The sequence below is a fragment of the Urocitellus parryii genome, chromosome 6 (genome assembly GCF_045843805.1).
Source record: "Urocitellus parryii isolate mUroPar1 chromosome 6, mUroPar1.hap1, whole genome shotgun sequence".
Taxonomy (NCBI): Eukaryota; Metazoa; Chordata; class Mammalia; order Rodentia; family Sciuridae; genus Urocitellus; species Urocitellus parryii.
Genome location: NC_135536.1, coordinates 73141584 through 73160885, shown reverse-complemented (window position 1 = coordinate 73160885; position 19302 = coordinate 73141584). Strand labels below are relative to the sequence as shown.

The following is a 19302-nucleotide window of genomic DNA, read 5'->3' as shown; positions in this document are numbered from 1 at the left end:
CCTGAAATTTTAAACAAAGAGGGTAAAAGAGCTTTGTAGGAAGTTGTAGAGGGTGGTTATAAAATAGTAAATAGAGCTTGTATTACAATGATTATTTTTGTAAATATTATGTTTTATTCAAGCTGTGAGGAAATGTTACTAAAGAATGAAAGCAGAGGTAAAAAGCTCTGTTACCTATTGTTTGTAGGTAATAGTAGGGAAATTTTAAAAGATAAGGATATTAAAAGGTTAGTATCTTAAAATGTTTTACTTAAATTATGAATCTGTTAAAATTAAGTGAACCTGGATGGTTTTAAACTACTAAAAAATAACAGCAAAATTACAAAATATAGACACTGATTTATGTTATTTCCAATTATTTTTCAGATTGTCAGTTTCATAGCATGCTTTTTTAAATTCCTTAATATAAACTAATTTCTCTTTTCTCTGGCCATACAAGTAGGTTTTCTTGAGTAAGATTTTGGTTGGTTTAGAAAAAAAAATCAGCTGCATTTCTTGCTCTTGGATTTAAGATTTAGTTGCTGAATCATTCTAACTTGTCTTCAACACTAATTTTTAAAATTCAAATATTGTTAAACTGGAAAGCACTTTTAGTCTATACACAACAAATAAAAAATGAATACTGTATAAAATGAATAATCTGATAAGCCAGGGCCTACCTACCTGGCTTAGTCATTATGGGCCTTTACCACACAAGTGAGGCTAAGCTGTTGTATCATGTTACATATCATAAGTCTTTCCAAAAGGTAGTGTTGCTATGCTTTTCATGAAGATTTAATGTTGCTCTTTAGTGATCAGAAAGATCTTTTATAATATTCTATAAACCACTGTGACAATACTGTAGCTGTCATTTGATGTTTGTAGTACAGCAAGCAATTTTACGCAGTAGAATCATACAAGTGTTAGATATTTCTGCAGTGGTAATTAGCAGTAGGCATTGTTTTTATGTTTGATACTTTAGGTGCTCTAACCTAAGAGTAAGTAATAAGGACATTTGAGATTCTATGATTTTATTATGGAAGGGTATCTTGTTTTTACTTCACATTATCTTGAATTCCAAAGCATTTGGTAGTTCAGTATTAGAGTACAAGAAATATATCTCATACTGTTACTGATTGGGAAGACTTGAGGATCTGGCAGAAAGTAGGTCCTATGTGTATTAATGATTTTAAATTTCAACTTATTGACACTTAAGTTGAAAAAAGCCCTAGAGAATATTTTTGTGGGTGTTGCCTAAATGTCTTTGTTCAGAAAATTTTATATTAGAAAAGAAATACTATAATTTCTTTTGAGCTTTGAAATTGATTGAAAAGTCCAGGAAAACACAAGTAATGGTATCAATTATTCATTTACTCTTTACATATTTATTCTGAATAAATACAGGGGGATTTTCTAAGGGTAAAATAAATGCATGGCTATTTAAAAGATTGATTATCAAGGGGAATTTGATGGACTTAGCCTTTTAAATTCTTATGATTTGCTATAAGTAGGCTTATATGTTGGGTAATTTTTAAAAACCTTCTATGAATTTATGTTTAGTAATGAAAATTGAAATTTAGTGAATTTTTTTTAAGAACTGCTCTTTTAGTGTACATGTATTAATACTCATTTCTCTAGTCTTTTGACTTTTCTAGGGATGGTTGTTTCATCTAATGTCTGAGACTCTACTCCATTATTGTAAAAATCATAAGTGCTTGCATTTTTTAATTCAAGGAAACATGAATATTTTTTGATGTTTAATCCAGTGTTATTTGTGTATTAATCTATGCCTTTTGCAGATTGTAAAGGCATTTGATAAAGTAATCATTCAGGATCACTTTGGGTATGAACTTAGAGTAAATGTTTGATAACTTGGGGAAATCATGCTAAGTCAGTAAAACTTTAAAGATTTTAAATGTAATGTCAATAGTTTATCTAATAATTCAATCTGCCAATCATCAGATGTTTTTAAGCTGATCCTAAAAAGGCAAATTTCAAGGAATAATTGAGATTTTTAGCTTTCATTCAAATTTAAGAACTTACTTGCTAAAGTCTTAAACGTACTAATCAAGCTAACAAAAATGCCTTAATGAGTTTAGCAAAATCTCTTCTGATGCAAGCATAAAACTCTAACCAAATTAAGGTTATCTCGTCAGATTTAGAGTATTGCACATTTTTTGTATTAAAAACACTTTTCATTCAATGTATTTTATAGTTTTGGTGATATTAGAGGGTTGACTGATTAAAAACTTAGATTTGATAGTGTCCAAACCACATCTTGATGATTAAATATATGTACCTTTTCCAATGGGGAAAATAATTACTAGACTCAGTGAACTCTGATACAATATAAATGTCATATAATCATTTATTGTAGGCTGACTTTGTTAAACTAAAACAGTGTTTTACTATGAATGTGTTACATATCATGTGATCTGTGAAGTTTTCTGTAAGTATATAACAGGAAAGAATGGTACTAATTTAAATTATACGATTATCAAATTTCACAGGGCCTTCAGTACTATTGGGCAATCAATCCCCAGCTTCTGTAATCAAATCTTTATTTCTTCCATTAAATCAACAACCCTATTCCCACTCCACTTCAACTTCGGGAAGAAACTAGGAGCTTCAAATGTTGTTCACGCTCCTTCCCAAGGAACATTTGACAACATATTGTCTTCTCTGTAAGAGAGGTATCTCAGTTCATGCTCTGAACTTCTTTCTTTCAGGAAATCTTAGATAATCAACTCTTTTTTTCTCACCAATATCATTAGCCCATATCCTTGTTTTGTATCCTCAGCAGCACCTTAAAACATGCCTGTTTTAACCTCCCCCCATATTCCCTCTGCCAGTCTTCTGGAAGCCTCTACTGTCCCTCCAGGTACTATGCTCTTTCCTCACCCTTGTGGTTGAATTGCTGAGCTGTATTTACTGTTTGAGCTATGTATACTGTTCCTGAACTCTTATTCACTCTTAATTCATTGTGGTGTGTCTCTTCTCAACACAACTTGAACAACTTTAGTAAGGTTACCAGTGACCACTAACAAACTTTTGTACTAAATCAAAAATTTTTAATTTCAGTTAATTTGTCTGCTAGCAGGATTCAACAGCCCTGACATACCTTTTTTAAGACACTTGACACACATGGCATTACCCTTTTTTCCCCATTTACTTCCTAACCAAACACTATAATGGCTCCAAATCTGTATGTGCATCAAAGATGTCTTTTCGTAGTTGGGTTCAATGGCATATGCCTATAATTCCTGCTACTAGGGTACATGAAGTAGGATTGACGTTTCAAGGCCAGTCTGGCAACTTGATGAGACTCATTTTCAAAATAAAAGTGGATATAGTTTTGTGGTAGATTGCTTGCCTAGCATGTGCGAGGCCCTGGATTCAATTCTTTTTTATATGTACCACACATACAAAAAAGATATCTCTTCTTAGCAGCAATGAAGATTTCTTCTTCTTTTGCAGGGAAGGGGCGTACCCGAGATTGAACCCAGAGACACTTAACCACTGAGCCACATCTCTAGCCCTTTTTTATATTTCATTTAGAGACAGGGTCTCTCTGAGTTGTTTAGGGCCTCCTTAAGTTTCTGGGGCTGGCTTTGAACTCGCAATCCTCCTGCCTCAGCTTCCTGAGCTGCTGGGATTATAGGCATAAACTCCTGACTAAGATTTCTTCATGTAATTACTCAATCTCAGTATTTGCATGACTGCACTCATCTTGCCTTCCCCAAAACATGCCCTTTCCCTGTTTGTCCTTAATTGATTTTAATAGAAGTGGCATCCACCCAGTTGTCCAAACCCAGACACATGAAAGTCACCTTGATTTCTCACTCTCTTCTCCCATCTGTTTAAACATACAGTGCTTTCTATTCTATCTACTTGAATAGCTCTCAAATTTCCCCACTTCTTTTGGTTTCTATTCTCTGCTTACCTTAGTCCAAGCCATTATTCTTTTTTATCTAGACTAATACAGCAGCATCCTAACTGCTCTTCACAGGTTCATGCTTGCCCTCCTCCAGTCTATTCTCTGCACTGGATCTAAAGTAGATATTTTAAAACTGAAACTATGTGTTATTTCTTTCTGCATGGAATAGTTGTAGGGCACAAAAGATTGTGGATTTTATTTTTCTGATAGAAATACTTTTATAATATATAATGTCATCTCTCTCTAAAAATAATATAGCAAATATTATTTAACTTGATATTTGCTCAATAGTTATTCTTGTAATACAGTGCTGTCATGACTCTTAGCCCTTATACAAATACCATCAACTATCAGTTTTTATATTTGATAACTTAGTGGACAGTTGTTCCTGGGGCTGAGCTTATGACAGCCTAAGGAGTCATTTTGACATATGAATTACTTGAGTTACCAGACTTAATATTGGTTTTATGTTTTTATTTTAAGTTAAATTTAGAAGATAAGATTTTTTTCTTCTTCTCCCCCGGCCCCCAAAGAGAGGTTTTTTTCTATATTATCTAGGCTGAGCTTAAGTGATCCTCTTGCTTCAGCCTCAGAAGTAGCTGGGACTACTTGTGCACACTGCTGTGCCCAGATTTTTTTCATTTAAGTTTTTATTTGCTATTTCACAGAGGTCTTGTGAAAGTATATCTAAAAATATAGCTGTTGTACTGGAACATACATCATCTGTAAGATGTACTTTTTAATATATATATATATATATATTATTTAATATATACTTTTTAATATTAAAATATGGAAGCTGTTGGGCTGTGGCTGTAACTCATTTGTAGAGTGCTTACTTCTATGCATAAGGGCCTGGATTTGATTCCCAACATCATAAAAAAATAAAAATAAGTAACTTTTATAAAAGATATAAACAAGTAAAGATGACCACACCAAATAATTTTCTCAGTTTATTTTTAGAGACTTGATGGGTTTTTAAATGAAAACTGCTTAATCCTCACAACAGCCTATGAGAGAGATTCTATGTAAGTGTATATCACGCATATGGATATATAATATATCTCTTGTACATATGAGAGGAAGTTAAATATGTTATCCTGTGGTACCTTCCAAAGTGAAGTTTGTAGAATTTTACAACTGATCTTCTTTGTTTTTTGTTTGTTTGTTTGTTTGTTTTTTGGTGTGTGTGTGTGTGTGTGAAAACTGAGGTTTAGAGAAGTTAAAGAAGGTTTTATAGACTTAAAAGTTTATTTTTCTCTCCTCAATATTGTAAGTTCTAAGAAAGCAGAGGATGTCAAGGATTTTGGTTTTCCTTTTCCCACCAGTTATGTGTACCCATCAGCTAACAATACCAAGCATGACTCTCATTAAACCTGCACTAAGTAGTTTCTGAATAAATGAATGTAAACTATGCAATTATACTAGCAAATTACCATTTGACACAAGGTATTGGGAGATTTGTTGTAAGGTTCTGGAAAATTCACTTGGAAGGGTACCATGAATAATGTGTCTAACTTTCCTTCATTGTATATCTTTTCTCTGGCAGTGCACTCTGTAGTTTTGAATTTCATTTTCTAAACTAATTTTGTGAGTTTCTAAATAAATTCTTTTTGGTTTAAGCCATTTGGGGATAGTTTTCTGCCCCTTGCAGTAAGAGTTCTTCACTAATAATACTCCTTTGTATTTTCTCCACTTATTTCAGATGTCTTTTTTCACCTTCAACCCATTCTCCATAAACATCTTTCTAAAACATAGATGGTTCCTTCTGGAACCCCTTTAATGGCTTTCAGCCCCTACAGGATAAAGCCTAGGCTTTTTATCATAGGCCTTTAAAAGTCTGGCCCTTTATGATGTGACCCACATTCACCTTTTTATTCTCCCTTCCACTATTCTTCAGCAGTATGGAACTTCTTATAGCTCCCCTGCTACCACTTAAACATTGTTCAGAAGCTGCTTGTTGAGCTGTCAGGTATATTACATAGAGTATCACCTTCGTGTTGCCCATTCCCTTTATCAGTATTAAATATTATAGGTAAAATGAAATGAAAAAACTTAAAACTCAGAAAATAGGTGTTAAGAAATTTAAAATGCAAAAGACTTCTACAAAGGAACCAAGAGAATTGTGTTTGAATTAAAGTGGTTGTGTGTGGCTCACAAATGCATTTACCTTAGTAAGATGTTCTGGTATCTATAATTTTAAAAAATTGGTAAGGCGATTCAGCACATTTCAAAGTTAAAATTTAATATAAAACTGTGTAAGCAGCTACTAGTGTTTCAGAGATCGCCTCTTGCTGACTCCAAGCTGAGCTTCTATTTTGGAGGTGGTTGGGGAGGAAGATGAAGGGATTGTTAAAAGCTGAAGAGTGGGGACAACTTGAGATGGAGTTTCAGGGATGTAGTGGGAAGGGGAGCCAATGAAGAGGATCAGAAGATAGCTTATAGACAGCATTGTGAAGGGGAGATAAAGATGCCGGTGTCCAAAATAACATTTCACATATACACAAAAATCAGTATTTTAGAATTAAAAAAATGTGCATGGTGTACTAAAGTACAAAAGAAAAAGACAGGCATTGCATAATCATTAAAACTGCTCTAGGATACTGAGGGGTTCTTGAAAACTGAGAGTCCCATCAACAATTTATGTGTTTTCACATACAATATACAGTGCAGAGAAACCACAAATACTAGGTTTTTGTGGCACTTTCCCTCACTATCATAATATCAGGTTTTGTGACTTCAATTTGTTATGTGCTAAGAAACTATACTACTCCACTCCTTAGTAAGAACTTTGTACCAATTACATGAGGGGCTCTCATCTTTTATGTATTTTGACAATTTGTACAACTTCCTAAGTTGTATTCTGGAAAGTAGAGTTGCTAGCTTAGAGAGTTAATAGCTCAGGGGAAAAAAAAGAACCAGGTATATACTATCAAAAAGCAAATAATATTTTATTCATCTCCCATTTTAATAAAATGGTAGAAAATCCATTCTTTACTGGAGTTTGTGCCATTTCTAAGTGAATAATCATTCATTTACAGATTAATGTATTTTGTAAAGGTATAAGGTGAATGTAAGCAAGTTATTGGGACCTTAAGACAACCATTCTTAATTTCTTCTTTCTTTACTATGACTCATATTGCATTTATATCATCATTAATGTTAGCCCTCTAATGCGGCAAATATAGAACAATGAAGAAAATCCTTCATTTGTGCAGATGCCATTTACATTTATATCTAAATTGAATGCTAGTTAATTAGTGATAAAATTTCGAGTAAAATAGGCAAGCATTGAAATTTTGAGAACTACAAATACAAATAAGAGGTAAACCAAACATTCAACAACAAAAAACCTCACCATTAACTCCTTTTCTTTCTCTCCCTTTTCCTCCTTCAGGACTTGGGCAATCTTGTCATCACCAGATAGCAAGCAATTGTCCTCTTCTTTGTGGACCATTGTAATAGCTTCCTTGTTCCTTCCAATCCATCAGAATCATTCTTGACTTAGATCTTACAAATCTGACCTAATGCTTCTTTTGTACTGTCAAACCTGACCTCTACCATAGTTGTGATTCTTTGGCATATCATGTCTTACAAAGCTCTTTCCTCATCATAGTCCACCTTGGCCAGATTCATGTTTATGGGTGGACTATTTACATTTTATTTTTTTTTTTGAATTTTTTTTTTTTTTTTTAATATTTATTTTTTAGTTCTCGGCGGACACAACATCTTTGTTGGTATGTGGTGCTGAGGATCGAACCCGGGTCGCACGCATACCAGGCGAGCGCGCTACCGCTTGAGCCACATCCCCAGCCCTACATTTTATTTTTGAGACTACTTACATTTTGAGGCTTTCTATAATATTACCAAAGCCACTCCACCTCCAGCAGAACCACTCATTCCCTCAGTTGCTTCCATATTATTTTATGTAGTTTACACTTATCGCACTTAATTGTATTGATTTGTTTTACCTTTCTGCACCCCCCTGCCAGATTGAGAGCCATTAAAAAAGAAGGTACCATGTGTTCTCATTTTAATCCTCATTGTTTTTGTGCAGTCCTGACTTATGGTAACCATCAGTAAATGCTTGAACTTAAATGGAAGACACAATGCTCGAAGTCAGAAAATGCATAATCTGGTAGTGAAGATAGAGATAAGTAGTATATACTGATGCTAACTAAAATTATAAATTTCTTCACATTATGATCATAATGTACATTCCTCTTCTGTCTCTTTAACCCTCCTCCTAGCTCTTGACTACATGAGGGGAAGAAGGTTCCATAGCACAGTTTGGTGAAACTTGCATTTCCCAAATTTATAATCTTATTTATAATAAGATTTTTAACAGTTTTAAAACTGTTAAGAGATGCAACAGCCCCTTGGCTTTTAACCCCTGGCTCTCAACCAGAATAGAGACGTGATAGGTATGAAAATGCCATGGATAGAGGAAGCAAACCATAGGAGAAATATGAGCCCCATCCACAGTTCGTAAAAGAACAGTCTTCTCATTGGAGGCATTTTCTAGCAGTCTTACTCCAAGGGGACTGGCTACACAGTTATTTTGAAAAAATAATTGTAAAGAATTATTTACTATAAGAAATTAAGCATGAGGGGTGGGGATTGGCTGACTTCACTGAGCATTATATTCTTCAGCGCCATCCATTTACCTGCAAATGCCATGATTTTATTCTCTTTTATTGCTGATTAATATTCCATTGTGTATATATGCCACATTTTTTTAATCCATTCATCCACTGAAGGGCATCTAGGTTGGTTCCACAGTTTAGCTATTGTGAATTGTGCTGCTATAAACATGGATGTGGCTGTGTCCCTGTAGTAGGATGTTTTAAGTCCTTTGGGTATAGACTGAGGAGAGGGATAGCTGGGTCAAATGGTGGTTCCATTCTGCAACCTAAAATACTCTTGATCACCCATTAACTTTTAAATAAAATACCCCATAAGCTACCAATTCTTATCTATAAAAATAAATCCTCATTTACAAAATTTTTGGTACTAGAGATTGAACTCAAGGTTGCTTTACCACTGAGTAATATCCTCAGGGTTTTTTTTTTTTGATATTTATTTTTTAGTTATAGTTGGACACAATACCTTTATTTTATTTATTAATTTTTATGTGGTGCTGAACATTGAACCCTAGCATGTGCTCGGCGAGTGCTTTACCGCTGAGCCACAACCCCAGCCCTCCTCAGTTTTTTAAATTTTTTATTTTGAGACAGGGTTTTGCTAAGTTGCAGAGATTGGCCTTGAACTTGATGATCCGTCTGTCTCAGCCTCCTGAGTTGCTGGGATTATAGGCATGTGTCACCAAGTCTGGCTTAAAGATACATATATTCTTTTTTTTTTTTTTTTTTTAGAGAGAATTTTAATATTTTTCAGTTTGCGGCGGACACAACATCTTTGTTTGTATGTGGTGCTGAGGATCGAACCCGGGCCACATGCATGCCAGGCGAGCACGCTACCGCTTGAGCCACATCCCCAGCCCTATATATATTCTTAATCATTAAGAATTTATCAGACGTTTGGTGCCACCTTAATGTGTGCCTAATGTGCAATTGATGGTTTGGTTTTGTTTGTGTTTTTTAAAGCAACTTTGATTTTAAATCAATGCTTGTTCAAAGAATTGTTTTCACATATATTGTATACAGCATTCTTACCTGAATTCTGTAAGATCATAAGTACTAGAGTAAGGTTTTAATTGTGATTACATAGCACTGGCAAAGTATATAGCCAGTCTGGGGTAAACTGTTTTTGCTTTCCATACTACAAGTCTTTAAGACTAATGTATGAAATGATTTGGGGTGGGGGGCTCTTGAACTATTGGATTGTTGTTTTGTTCCTTGAGTTAACTCACTGACAATTAAAGACCTTATAAAAGCCCAGTTTTAAAATTCACATGGACAAAAAGTTGCCTTCTCAGGATTTGAGCATTAAGTAATGATCTCTTTTTAGTGATAATTAACTTTGTAAAATTGCTGATGTTTGAAACTTACTAGAACTTTGAACTAAGTTCCTTTATGTTTAATGAAACTGAAAGTGTTTTGATGTTATAAATTGTTCTAAATGAATATACTGAAAGAAAACTTAAAGAGAGAGTTTTAAAAGATCTTAACTTCTTTTTCCTTGATTGTTTCATGGTTTTTTCTTATATATTTCAATTGAGTACATGTTCATTGATCTTGGCTTTATTATTAAAGTGATTGAAATTCTGTAAGGATAACATAATTTTAAAGTGCCTATTGCCCTCTGGACACTGAACAATCAATATTTATTGCTTGAAAATAGCCTTTCCTTTGAATATGGCTTTGAAAAGATAAAAATCTGGATTCTTCTCATAGAACATAGCAAAGTAGTATACTCTAAAATTAAATTACAATCATTTTATATGGAAGAAACGTCAGTGTTTTATTTGGTTCTCCTTAGTATTGCTAAAATTTAAAGAATAATTTCCAAGTAAAAGTTTATAAGTAGTCTATCAGAAAAGAGAACATTTTATTAAAATCTGTTTGACTTGAGGGGCTGGGGTTGTGGCTCAGTGGTAGAGCGCTGGCCTAGCACATGCTAGGCCCTGGGTTCAATCCTCAGTACCACATAAAAATAAATAAATAAAATAAAGGTATTGTGTTTAACTATAACTAAATAAATAATATTTTTTAAAAAATCTGTTTGACTTGAGCCCAGATTTTGACAGTATAGATAGAGACCATTAAGTTTGTATAATTTGTGAAAGGTTAACACTTAAACAGGTAGTTTTAAGAAAGACTGTTTCTTGGAGCTGGGGTTGTGGCTCAGTAGTAGAGTGTTTGCCTAGCACACGTGAGGCATTGGGTTCAAACCTCAGCACCACATAAAAATGAAATAAAGATACTATGTTCACCTACAATTAAAAAATAAATATTTAAGAAACAAACAAAAAAGATTGTTTCTTTTAGCAGTGTTTCCATTAGTCTTTAAATTTGTTTTTAATGGAACTAAATTAGTAATTAGGTATCTAGTTTTCTTTCCTAACAAAGAATTCTTATATCTTTCTGATAGGGGTTGCAAAGTCCACTGTGGAGGCCACACAAGAAGGGCAAATGAGAAAAGTAGGCTCCTGTGAGACAAGTGGGGTATAAAAGGGTTATGAGGCAAAATAAAATTCATATGGCTCACCTAAATGCATGATGCATTTAAATTGTTTTAAAATTTTGCACCATCCAAATGAAAACCTTTTGCCAGTGTGACTTTGCAACTTCTAATTTATATTCATTCAACAATATTTTTCTACATAATAAATGTGTTTGTTATTGTATTTACCCACCAGAATATTTGTACAGGCCATATTGTTATTTTTATGTTCAAAAAAACAAAAAACAAATGAGGTGAAAACTTGACAGTCTCATTCTGTTTTTGAATCTTTTACTCATGACTAATCTTAGTCCTTACAGTAATTCTCAAAGGCAGGGTGAACAGGAGAGATTGTACATCTTTATAGTTAACATCAGATCAGCTGTGTGGAAATGTGACGTAAAGGGCAAGGAACGTAGCACAACGGTTGAGTGCTTGCCTAACATGTGGGAGACCCTAAGGGTTCATTCCTCAGTACCACAAACAAACAAACAAACTTAAAATCTGGACCAATGGGAATTTAAGAAAAATCAGATATTCCAGCTTCAGTAAAATTTTATCCCATTACATTATGTTACATTATGTTCACAGAAACAAAAGAAGACAACATTGTGTTCCTTCCCATTTTACAGTACTAGATACATTTATGTATTTTGCCTTCACAGCCTGAGGAAGAGCTTGATCCTGAAGAGAGGGACAACTTCCTCCAACAGCTTTATAAGTTTATGGAAGACAGAGGTATTTTCATGCTTTCTATTTAAAAATAGTAATTTCTTCCACAGTTTTACATTCTTGGTGTATTCATTGTTATGGTTAGTATCATGAGCATATTGTATTTCAGTTAAAGCCTAAGAATCAGTTATACCTGAAAATAGTTAAATATTTGGATTTCAAACAAACTCTATTTTGAGTAGAGATATGTAAGAAAGCAGTTTTAATGTAATTAAACTAAATCTCCCAGGGATTTATAGGACTAAAAAATATAGCATTCAGAAATAGAGGTAATGTTAATCTGCATACCCATTTCTTACTAATGTCATACTCATGGCAAGTGAACTAGACTGATCCTTGGTCTCTATGAATCAAACGTAATGAAGAGCCATCTATCTGAATAGGATAGGATTTCTAGTAGAAGTAGAATAAATAGAACTATTATAAATCACTGTGGTCCTTGACATTCACCAGTCCTAGAAATCCTCACATAAACCCTAGACATTCTAGAGTTTTCAGAAATGGTCCTTCAGATTACTGCTGACAGCTTTAACATTTGTGTTAGAACAATGTGAATGGTTCCATGGTCTAAAACTTCCCTTTCCATTGTGTTTCTTCATGCCTAAATGAACCAGCACCATTGTTGGCCCAAGTGTAATTTAGTTTTACGCAATTCACAGGCAGAGACATGACTTTACTACTTGCAGAAGTAAAACATCTGAAGTCTAAAGGCCGCACAAAGCTGTGAAGAATAGAGAGAATGTTTTGTGTTGTCTTGTATCATTTAAGGTTCTTCAAATATTAGCCTCTAATTAATGAAATTTGGGGATTTAATAGTTGATAGCTTTGTTGTCAATTTTTTATTTTTCATTTGAATAAACATTTTTCTTTTATTTCCTGATATTATAAAGGTACTCCAATCAACAAACCACCTGTTTTGGGCTACAAAGACCTCAATCTCTTCAAACTCTTTAGATTGGTTTATCATCAGGGTGGATGTGACAATGTAAGTATAATTAAAATCAAATCGCTTTTTGAATTGTGTATTGATGGATGTGATGTAAAGTTAACCATCTGATGTTGAGCTATTATATGCATGTTAGTCAGTATACCCATTTTCTTTAAGATCATAGGATGTTAGTGTAAAGGTTATTTCCCTTTTGAAATTTTAACCAAAAAAAACCTTAATTTTCCAGATTGATAGTGGTGCTGTATGGAAGCAAATTTATATGGACCTTGGCATTCCAATTTTGAATTCAGCTGCTTCCTACAATGTAAAAACTGCTTATAGAAAGTAAGTAGTATAGTTTATTCATTAAAGAATACCCATTTACAGGTAATATTGTCCTTTGAATTTGTTAACAAATAAGAATACATCAAGGAACATAAATGTTAGGGAAGGTGTACAAAAAGGCTTAGACTATTAGTAGATACTTATGATTGAAAGTTATTTCAAAGTGTCTTTGCTCCATTTCTCATGTTACACTTATTTCCTTTCCAAAATCAGGGATATTTATCATCTGATATTAAGTTAAATGTCATTGAGCATTGTATTTGGGTTGAACATATTTTATATCAAAACTATGATAGCTCTGTTCACTTATCACAAACTCAGATTTCTCAGGAAGGAATTTTATTTTATGATCAGAATTTTTGTTTACCTTATTTCACTGCATAATTGTTGCATATTTTATGACAAATAAGTTTTACAATAAAAGTGGGGTGACAACATATTGTGAAGCTTCTTATTTTAATAAAAATTTTGTACTTAAAAATCATTTATTACTAAACCTGTCGTGGTACAAGATTAGGATGCACAGAATACTTGTGAATATACATTAAAACTGAATAGTTAAAATCTCATATCATTTTTTTGTGACAGTTTAGTGAACATTTTTCTAGTCTTGGGGGAGAAAAAGTTAACACATTAGTTTTAATTGATTTGTGCTTGATAGTTGAAATATTACACTTGAGAAAATTTCCTACAGTGTTGCAAAGTATGGGCATAAAAATGTAATCTTCTGTGTCTGAAGATTCTGTGCTATCATTGGTTTTCTCATCTGATGCACCCTTGGCTGTACTCTTACAAGATGTGTTTATCATTAACACTGGAGCACTCTAAACAAACCACATATAAGTTAGTTTGCAGAACTATATCGACAGTGCATATGAACAGAGCTTTCTAGGCTTGCGGCTTATGGTGTGTGAGAAGACAAGTGTGTATCCATATGCCACTGGTGAATACACTGCTGATGTTTGCCTTTTAAACAGCATACAAAGACAGTTGTACCATGTGGTGATTACACATCGGAAGGGTATAAACCAATTTTTGTACTGAGAAAACAGGGTGCAGTGATTATGCAGTGAAACCATATAAATGAATTTTATGGAGCATTCCTGTAATCTCACTGGCTCATGAGGATGAGGAAGGAGGATCACAAGTTGGAGACCAGCCTCAGCAATTAAGTGAGGCCTTAAATTTAGTGAGATCTTGTTTCTGAATAAAAAATAAAATGGCTGGCAATGTGGCTCAGTGGTTAAGTGCCCCTGGGTTCAATCTCTAATACCCCCACCCCCCCAAAAAAAGAGTTTTACTTTCTAAAACTGTGTGTGTTTAATAACATAATAATCAAGTTAAATGTAGCAACCAAGATTTCCTAAAATGAAATATTGGTTTTTTAGGTATCTCTATGGTTTTGAGGAGTACTGCCGTTCTGCAAATATTCAGTTCAGAACTATTCACCACCATGAGCCAAAAGTAAAAGTGGAAAAAAAAGAGTTAGAAGAATCAATGGAAGAAGCTCTAAAAGTAGATCAAGAAATGCCTTTAATAGAAGTGAAGAGTGAACCTGAGGAAAACATTGATTCAAACAGTGAAAGTGAAAGAGAAGAAATAGAATTAAAATCTCCAAGAGTGAGTACTTAATAGTTTTATCTGGTTATTTTAAGTTTAAGTTATTTAAAGCATTATTTTACTTTTTTTTTTTTAACGGACATTTTCAGATAGCAAAAAAGTACTACAGTGAAGCTAGTTAATTTTCCATTATTTATTATGTCACACATCAGACAGTGTTTTAGTTTCAGTCAGCTTTTTTTTTCTGCTTGACTAAAAGACCTGACAAGAACAATTAGAGAAGAGAAAAAGTTTATTTGGGGGCTCATGGTTTCAGATAGTCCATAGATAACTCACCTTGAGTTAGCATTCAGTTAATCCCATCAGGGGGATTGATTCACTAATTGGGTTAAGGCTCTCATAACCCAGTCATTTCTCCTCTAAACCTTTACATTGTTTCACATGTGAGTTTTTAGGGGACACTTAACATCCAAACCATAACATCCAGACTAGCTTAGCTACTTTTTTCTAGATATATCACACATTATTTCCCCTACTTGAAAACTCTTTCTCTTGTTTGTTTGTGTCTGTTCAGTCATTCTCATGTAGGATAAGTCTTGCATATTCCCTTCCTTCAAGTCTTCTGCTAAAATGTCACCTCATTGAAGCCTATACTAGGTCTCTCCTAAAATTGCAACTTCCCTCCCCTCATTGGCATTCTCATCACTTCAATTTCACCCTCTTCCATAATTTACTTATGCATTATGTCTATTATTTTTCGTCTCTTTTGCCTTGCTCTGTACTAGAATTGCACTCCCTGAGCTCAAGGATTAGTATTTGATTTTTTTTAATCGACAGGCCCAAGCCTTCTAGAATAGTGTCTAGCACATAATAAATGCTTCTTAATTAGTTGTTGGATGAATGAGTCTCCCTTTTTCTAACATTCGAGCCTCCAACCAGATGATCTCTTTCACTATAACTTGATAGCATACTCTGCAATTCTAGCCACGTGCACTTTAGCTTTATCTTCCAACTCTACTCTTCTTCTCCATTAATGTGTGTGCAGGAATTGTCGTCTGCCATTCTGACCAGTGTCCAATGCTTGTTCCATAGAAGGATTTATCATCTTTTAGAAAAAAAGGAATTTACCACACTATCAAGCTTAATTACTGTAAAATGTCTTGTTTTTGATTCTGGTAAAATACTTAAAAGTTTGCCTCTTAACCATTCTTAAGTATACAGTTCTTGGCATTATGTATGTTCACAATGTTGTGCAGCAGTCCCCACTATTCACTAGCATCCAGCTCCAGAATTTTTTCTTGCAAAACTCTTTACTTTTTTAAACAATAACTCTTTATTCTTCCCTTCCATTAAGGCTCATTCATGTTACAGCATGAGGAAGAATTTCCTTTTTTAAAGATTATATGTATTATGGACATTCTTTCTTGCCTTTACCTGAAAACCTTCCTTGTCCTGTGTAAGACATTCTGCAGTGCTCTTTGTAGTATGGATGAGCCATAAATTTACCTTCCCAAAGATTTTCTCCAATTTTTTCAACAGTACAAAAAGTGCTACAATAGACATACTTTAAACTATCCCCTTCATTTATTTTAACATAAACCAGACTTCTAAAAATGAGGTTTCTGGGAGATATGTGTAAAAAAAACTAAAATTTTGATAGGTAATAGTGTTTATACATTTACATACAGATATCTAAAGAGTACCTATGATGTGTCGGGCACTGTCTAGATCTGAGGATATGGAATTGAATAATACAGAGCCCATGCCATCATGGAACTTAGGTTCCAGTGCTTTACGGTAGAAGTAAGGTTATTCTTTTTGTGCTTTTGAAGTGTAAATAGCACATAAGAACTAGGGGAAACATTTGTTTACTGAGATAGTAGTTGTCAAATATTCTACTGCCCCCTGCGTTGCTGGTACTTTTTTTTTTTTTTTTTCCTTGCTGTATTTCAAGTTGAGGGGTATTGTACAGGGATGATGTAAATTTTGTCTTAATAAACAGTAGACCTATAGACCACATAGGCCATAATTCAGGGGGTTGCTTTGTTATCATTATTAACTTTTGTTATTAGCATTTGCATAATTCAAATAAAATTTTATTGTAGTCGAGAAATATTAAAAGTGGACTAAAATAATATAGTGAACAAGGAGGTTTTTTTGTTGTTGTTGTTTTTCAGTGTTGGGAACTGAAACTGGGGCCTTGCATTTGCTAAGCACAAGATCTATTGCTGATTTACATCCTTAGCCCCAGGAGAAATTTTTATTTCTTTTGGAATATATGGAAGGGCTTATGGTAAATCTGGATATAATTAATTAATTTACATGGTTTATTCTTTTAAAAAGCTTCAGAAGGAAGAGAAAAGAACATGTGGGTTTCAGGGTCTTATCTCAAGCCAGAGAGCTAGCTAGTCATTGCTGTGAAGGTTCAGGGGAGAGATTTCTTTCCCCCTCTGTATTGATAGCTATTTTAAAGCTTTATATCCTATACTAGGGACGACGGAGAATTGCTCGAGATGCAAATTCTATTAAAAAGGAAATTGAAGAGGAGAAAACAGAAGACAAATTAAAAGATATTGATGCAGAAAATAAGATTGTAGATGATGACTATGAAACTTCAGAGAAAAAAGAAAATGAACTGCTACTGGGGAGAAAAAATACACCAAAGCAAAAAGAGAAGAAAATTAAAAAGCAAGAAGATTCTGATAAAGACTCAGATGAAGAGGAAGAAAAAAGCCAAGAGAGGTACATTATTTTATGTTTGTTCTCCAGAAGCAGCTGTCTGGGGTACAACAGCGTTTTGTTCCTGCTTAGAAATTCAGGTTTGAGGGAATGTTTTCTTATTGGGACTTCCGTTCCTCTTGTCTAATGAAGGTGAGACACATTGTGAAGATGATGTGTATCGCCTTTCGGAATTGGAGAATATACTGGTCGCACCATTTTAATAGCACTTGTGCCCTAAACAGTGGCCTCAAAGAAGGCTGCGCCACCCAGTCAAAAGAAAGGTCCTGCAGTTGACAGCAGGGAAGGGAGCTGGAGAAAAATGGAGGAAGTGGACAAGAGGAAACAGCGGCAGCAAAAATTCCATTTTAAAAAAGGTACAATGTGGGAAAGCTAACAAACACATGGGTGCACAGTACTAGCAGATGTTTCTGTGTGTTAGCTTTATCTGAGATATTTTTCTTTTTCAAGTTACTGTATTAGAATAAGTGGCATGCACCCCTGATTCTTGTTTGGAAAATACATTCTTGCCCCACATCCCACCAATAAATTTCAGCTTTTTAATGTCCATCCTGCTTGCTGTTGAGTGAAAATTGTATCTTTTTTCCGTGTATTAGACATGCGTGTATTGAATTGACAAAAATAGCCAAAGATTAGGCAGTCTGGCTAAATCAAGGTCATGTCTGACCACACGTTACCTACTTGGTCATTGAATGGATTTGCTAACTTTTAGATGCTACAAGAAACAAGTTGTAAAGAGCAACAGCAGCATAACACACTTCCTTAAAAATATAAACTCTTCTCTATAATTATTTTTTATTCTTTTATCAAAATAAAGCCAGATTTTTCTGGAAAATTGAGTTGTTAAGCCAGACTTGGGGAAAGAGGCCTACTGCATCCAACTAGTAGCTGACACAGTCTGAAAATTAACCATTGAGAAAATAAATATTTAGAAAAATAGGAATAATTAGTGAAAGAGGTAATTTGATTCAATATGAATAGGTACAGGAACTATCACAATTATTTGTGAAGTAGGTTAGTAAAAAATGAAAATTCTATAGTGAAATATAATTAGGATTAGGAAAAGTGGGAGGAAATAATTAGAGTTGAGTATAATGATAAAAGTATAGTATTTTAAATATTTGGCTAATAAATTAAATGAAAGTAAACTATTTACAAAGGAAGGGCTAATTATTATTGGTAGTTATGTGCAAACTAAGCATCAAGATACTGTGTGTATATTATGTGTATATAATAAATATAAAATATGATTAGTCTCTACATATAAATAATACATGGCTTTAAAAGTCTTCATAATTAATATGTAAATGAAATTGAAATTTTCTTTAGAGAAAAATAAACAGATTTGATTAAATATAAAGAATAGTATTCTTGCTGGGCGCCATTGCTCACACCTGTAATCCCAGCAGCAGGGGAGGCTGAGGCAGGAGGATCGTGAGTTCAAAGCCAGCCTCAGCAAAAGCAAGGCACTAAACAACTCAATGAGACCCTCCTGTCTCTAAATAAAATACAAAAAATAGGGCTGAGAATGTGTCTCAGTGGTCCAGTGCCCCTGAGTTTAATCTCTAGTACCCAAATAATATAATAATAATAAATAATAATAAATATTTTTTATTAAATAAAAATCAAATATACAGTCAGCAAACACATCTGTATTCCCATTCTACATTAGGAATTTTGGAAATAGTACTTCATGGTGATTTCTGTTTTAAGGGATTTTTCTCAGAAATTACCTCTCTAGGCTATTATTAGATGGTGTCCTTGGAGAGAAAACATTCCCATTGCAAATGGGCTGTCAAAGCCTCTTTGAGTTGAGTCCCTGAGGGGTCACCAAAATAATGTCCTATATTTATTATAGAGCATAGTTCTTCTTTTTAAGCTTTTAAAACTCTTGTAACATTTAAATGTTCTATGATGCAGTTCTCTTCTGAGTCCTACCAGGGCTAACAGATTGTTT

At 33.9% G+C, this 19302-nt stretch overlaps 1 protein-coding gene across 1 annotated transcript in view; it reads left to right on the top strand.

Moving 5' to 3' along the window:
* The window catches only part of Arid4a (AT-rich interaction domain 4A), a 71942-nt gene that overhangs the window by 29789 nt on the left and 22851 nt on the right, over positions 1-19302 (top strand). The window contains exons 12-16 of the mRNA XM_077799531.1: positions 11707-11779; positions 12664-12758; positions 12949-13046; positions 14435-14666; positions 17098-17348. Coding sequence (XP_077655657.1) covers positions 11707-11779; positions 12664-12758; positions 12949-13046; positions 14435-14666; positions 17098-17348 — 749 coding nt within the window. The remainder of the gene's footprint in view (positions 1-11706; positions 11780-12663; positions 12759-12948; positions 13047-14434; positions 14667-17097; positions 17349-19302) is intronic.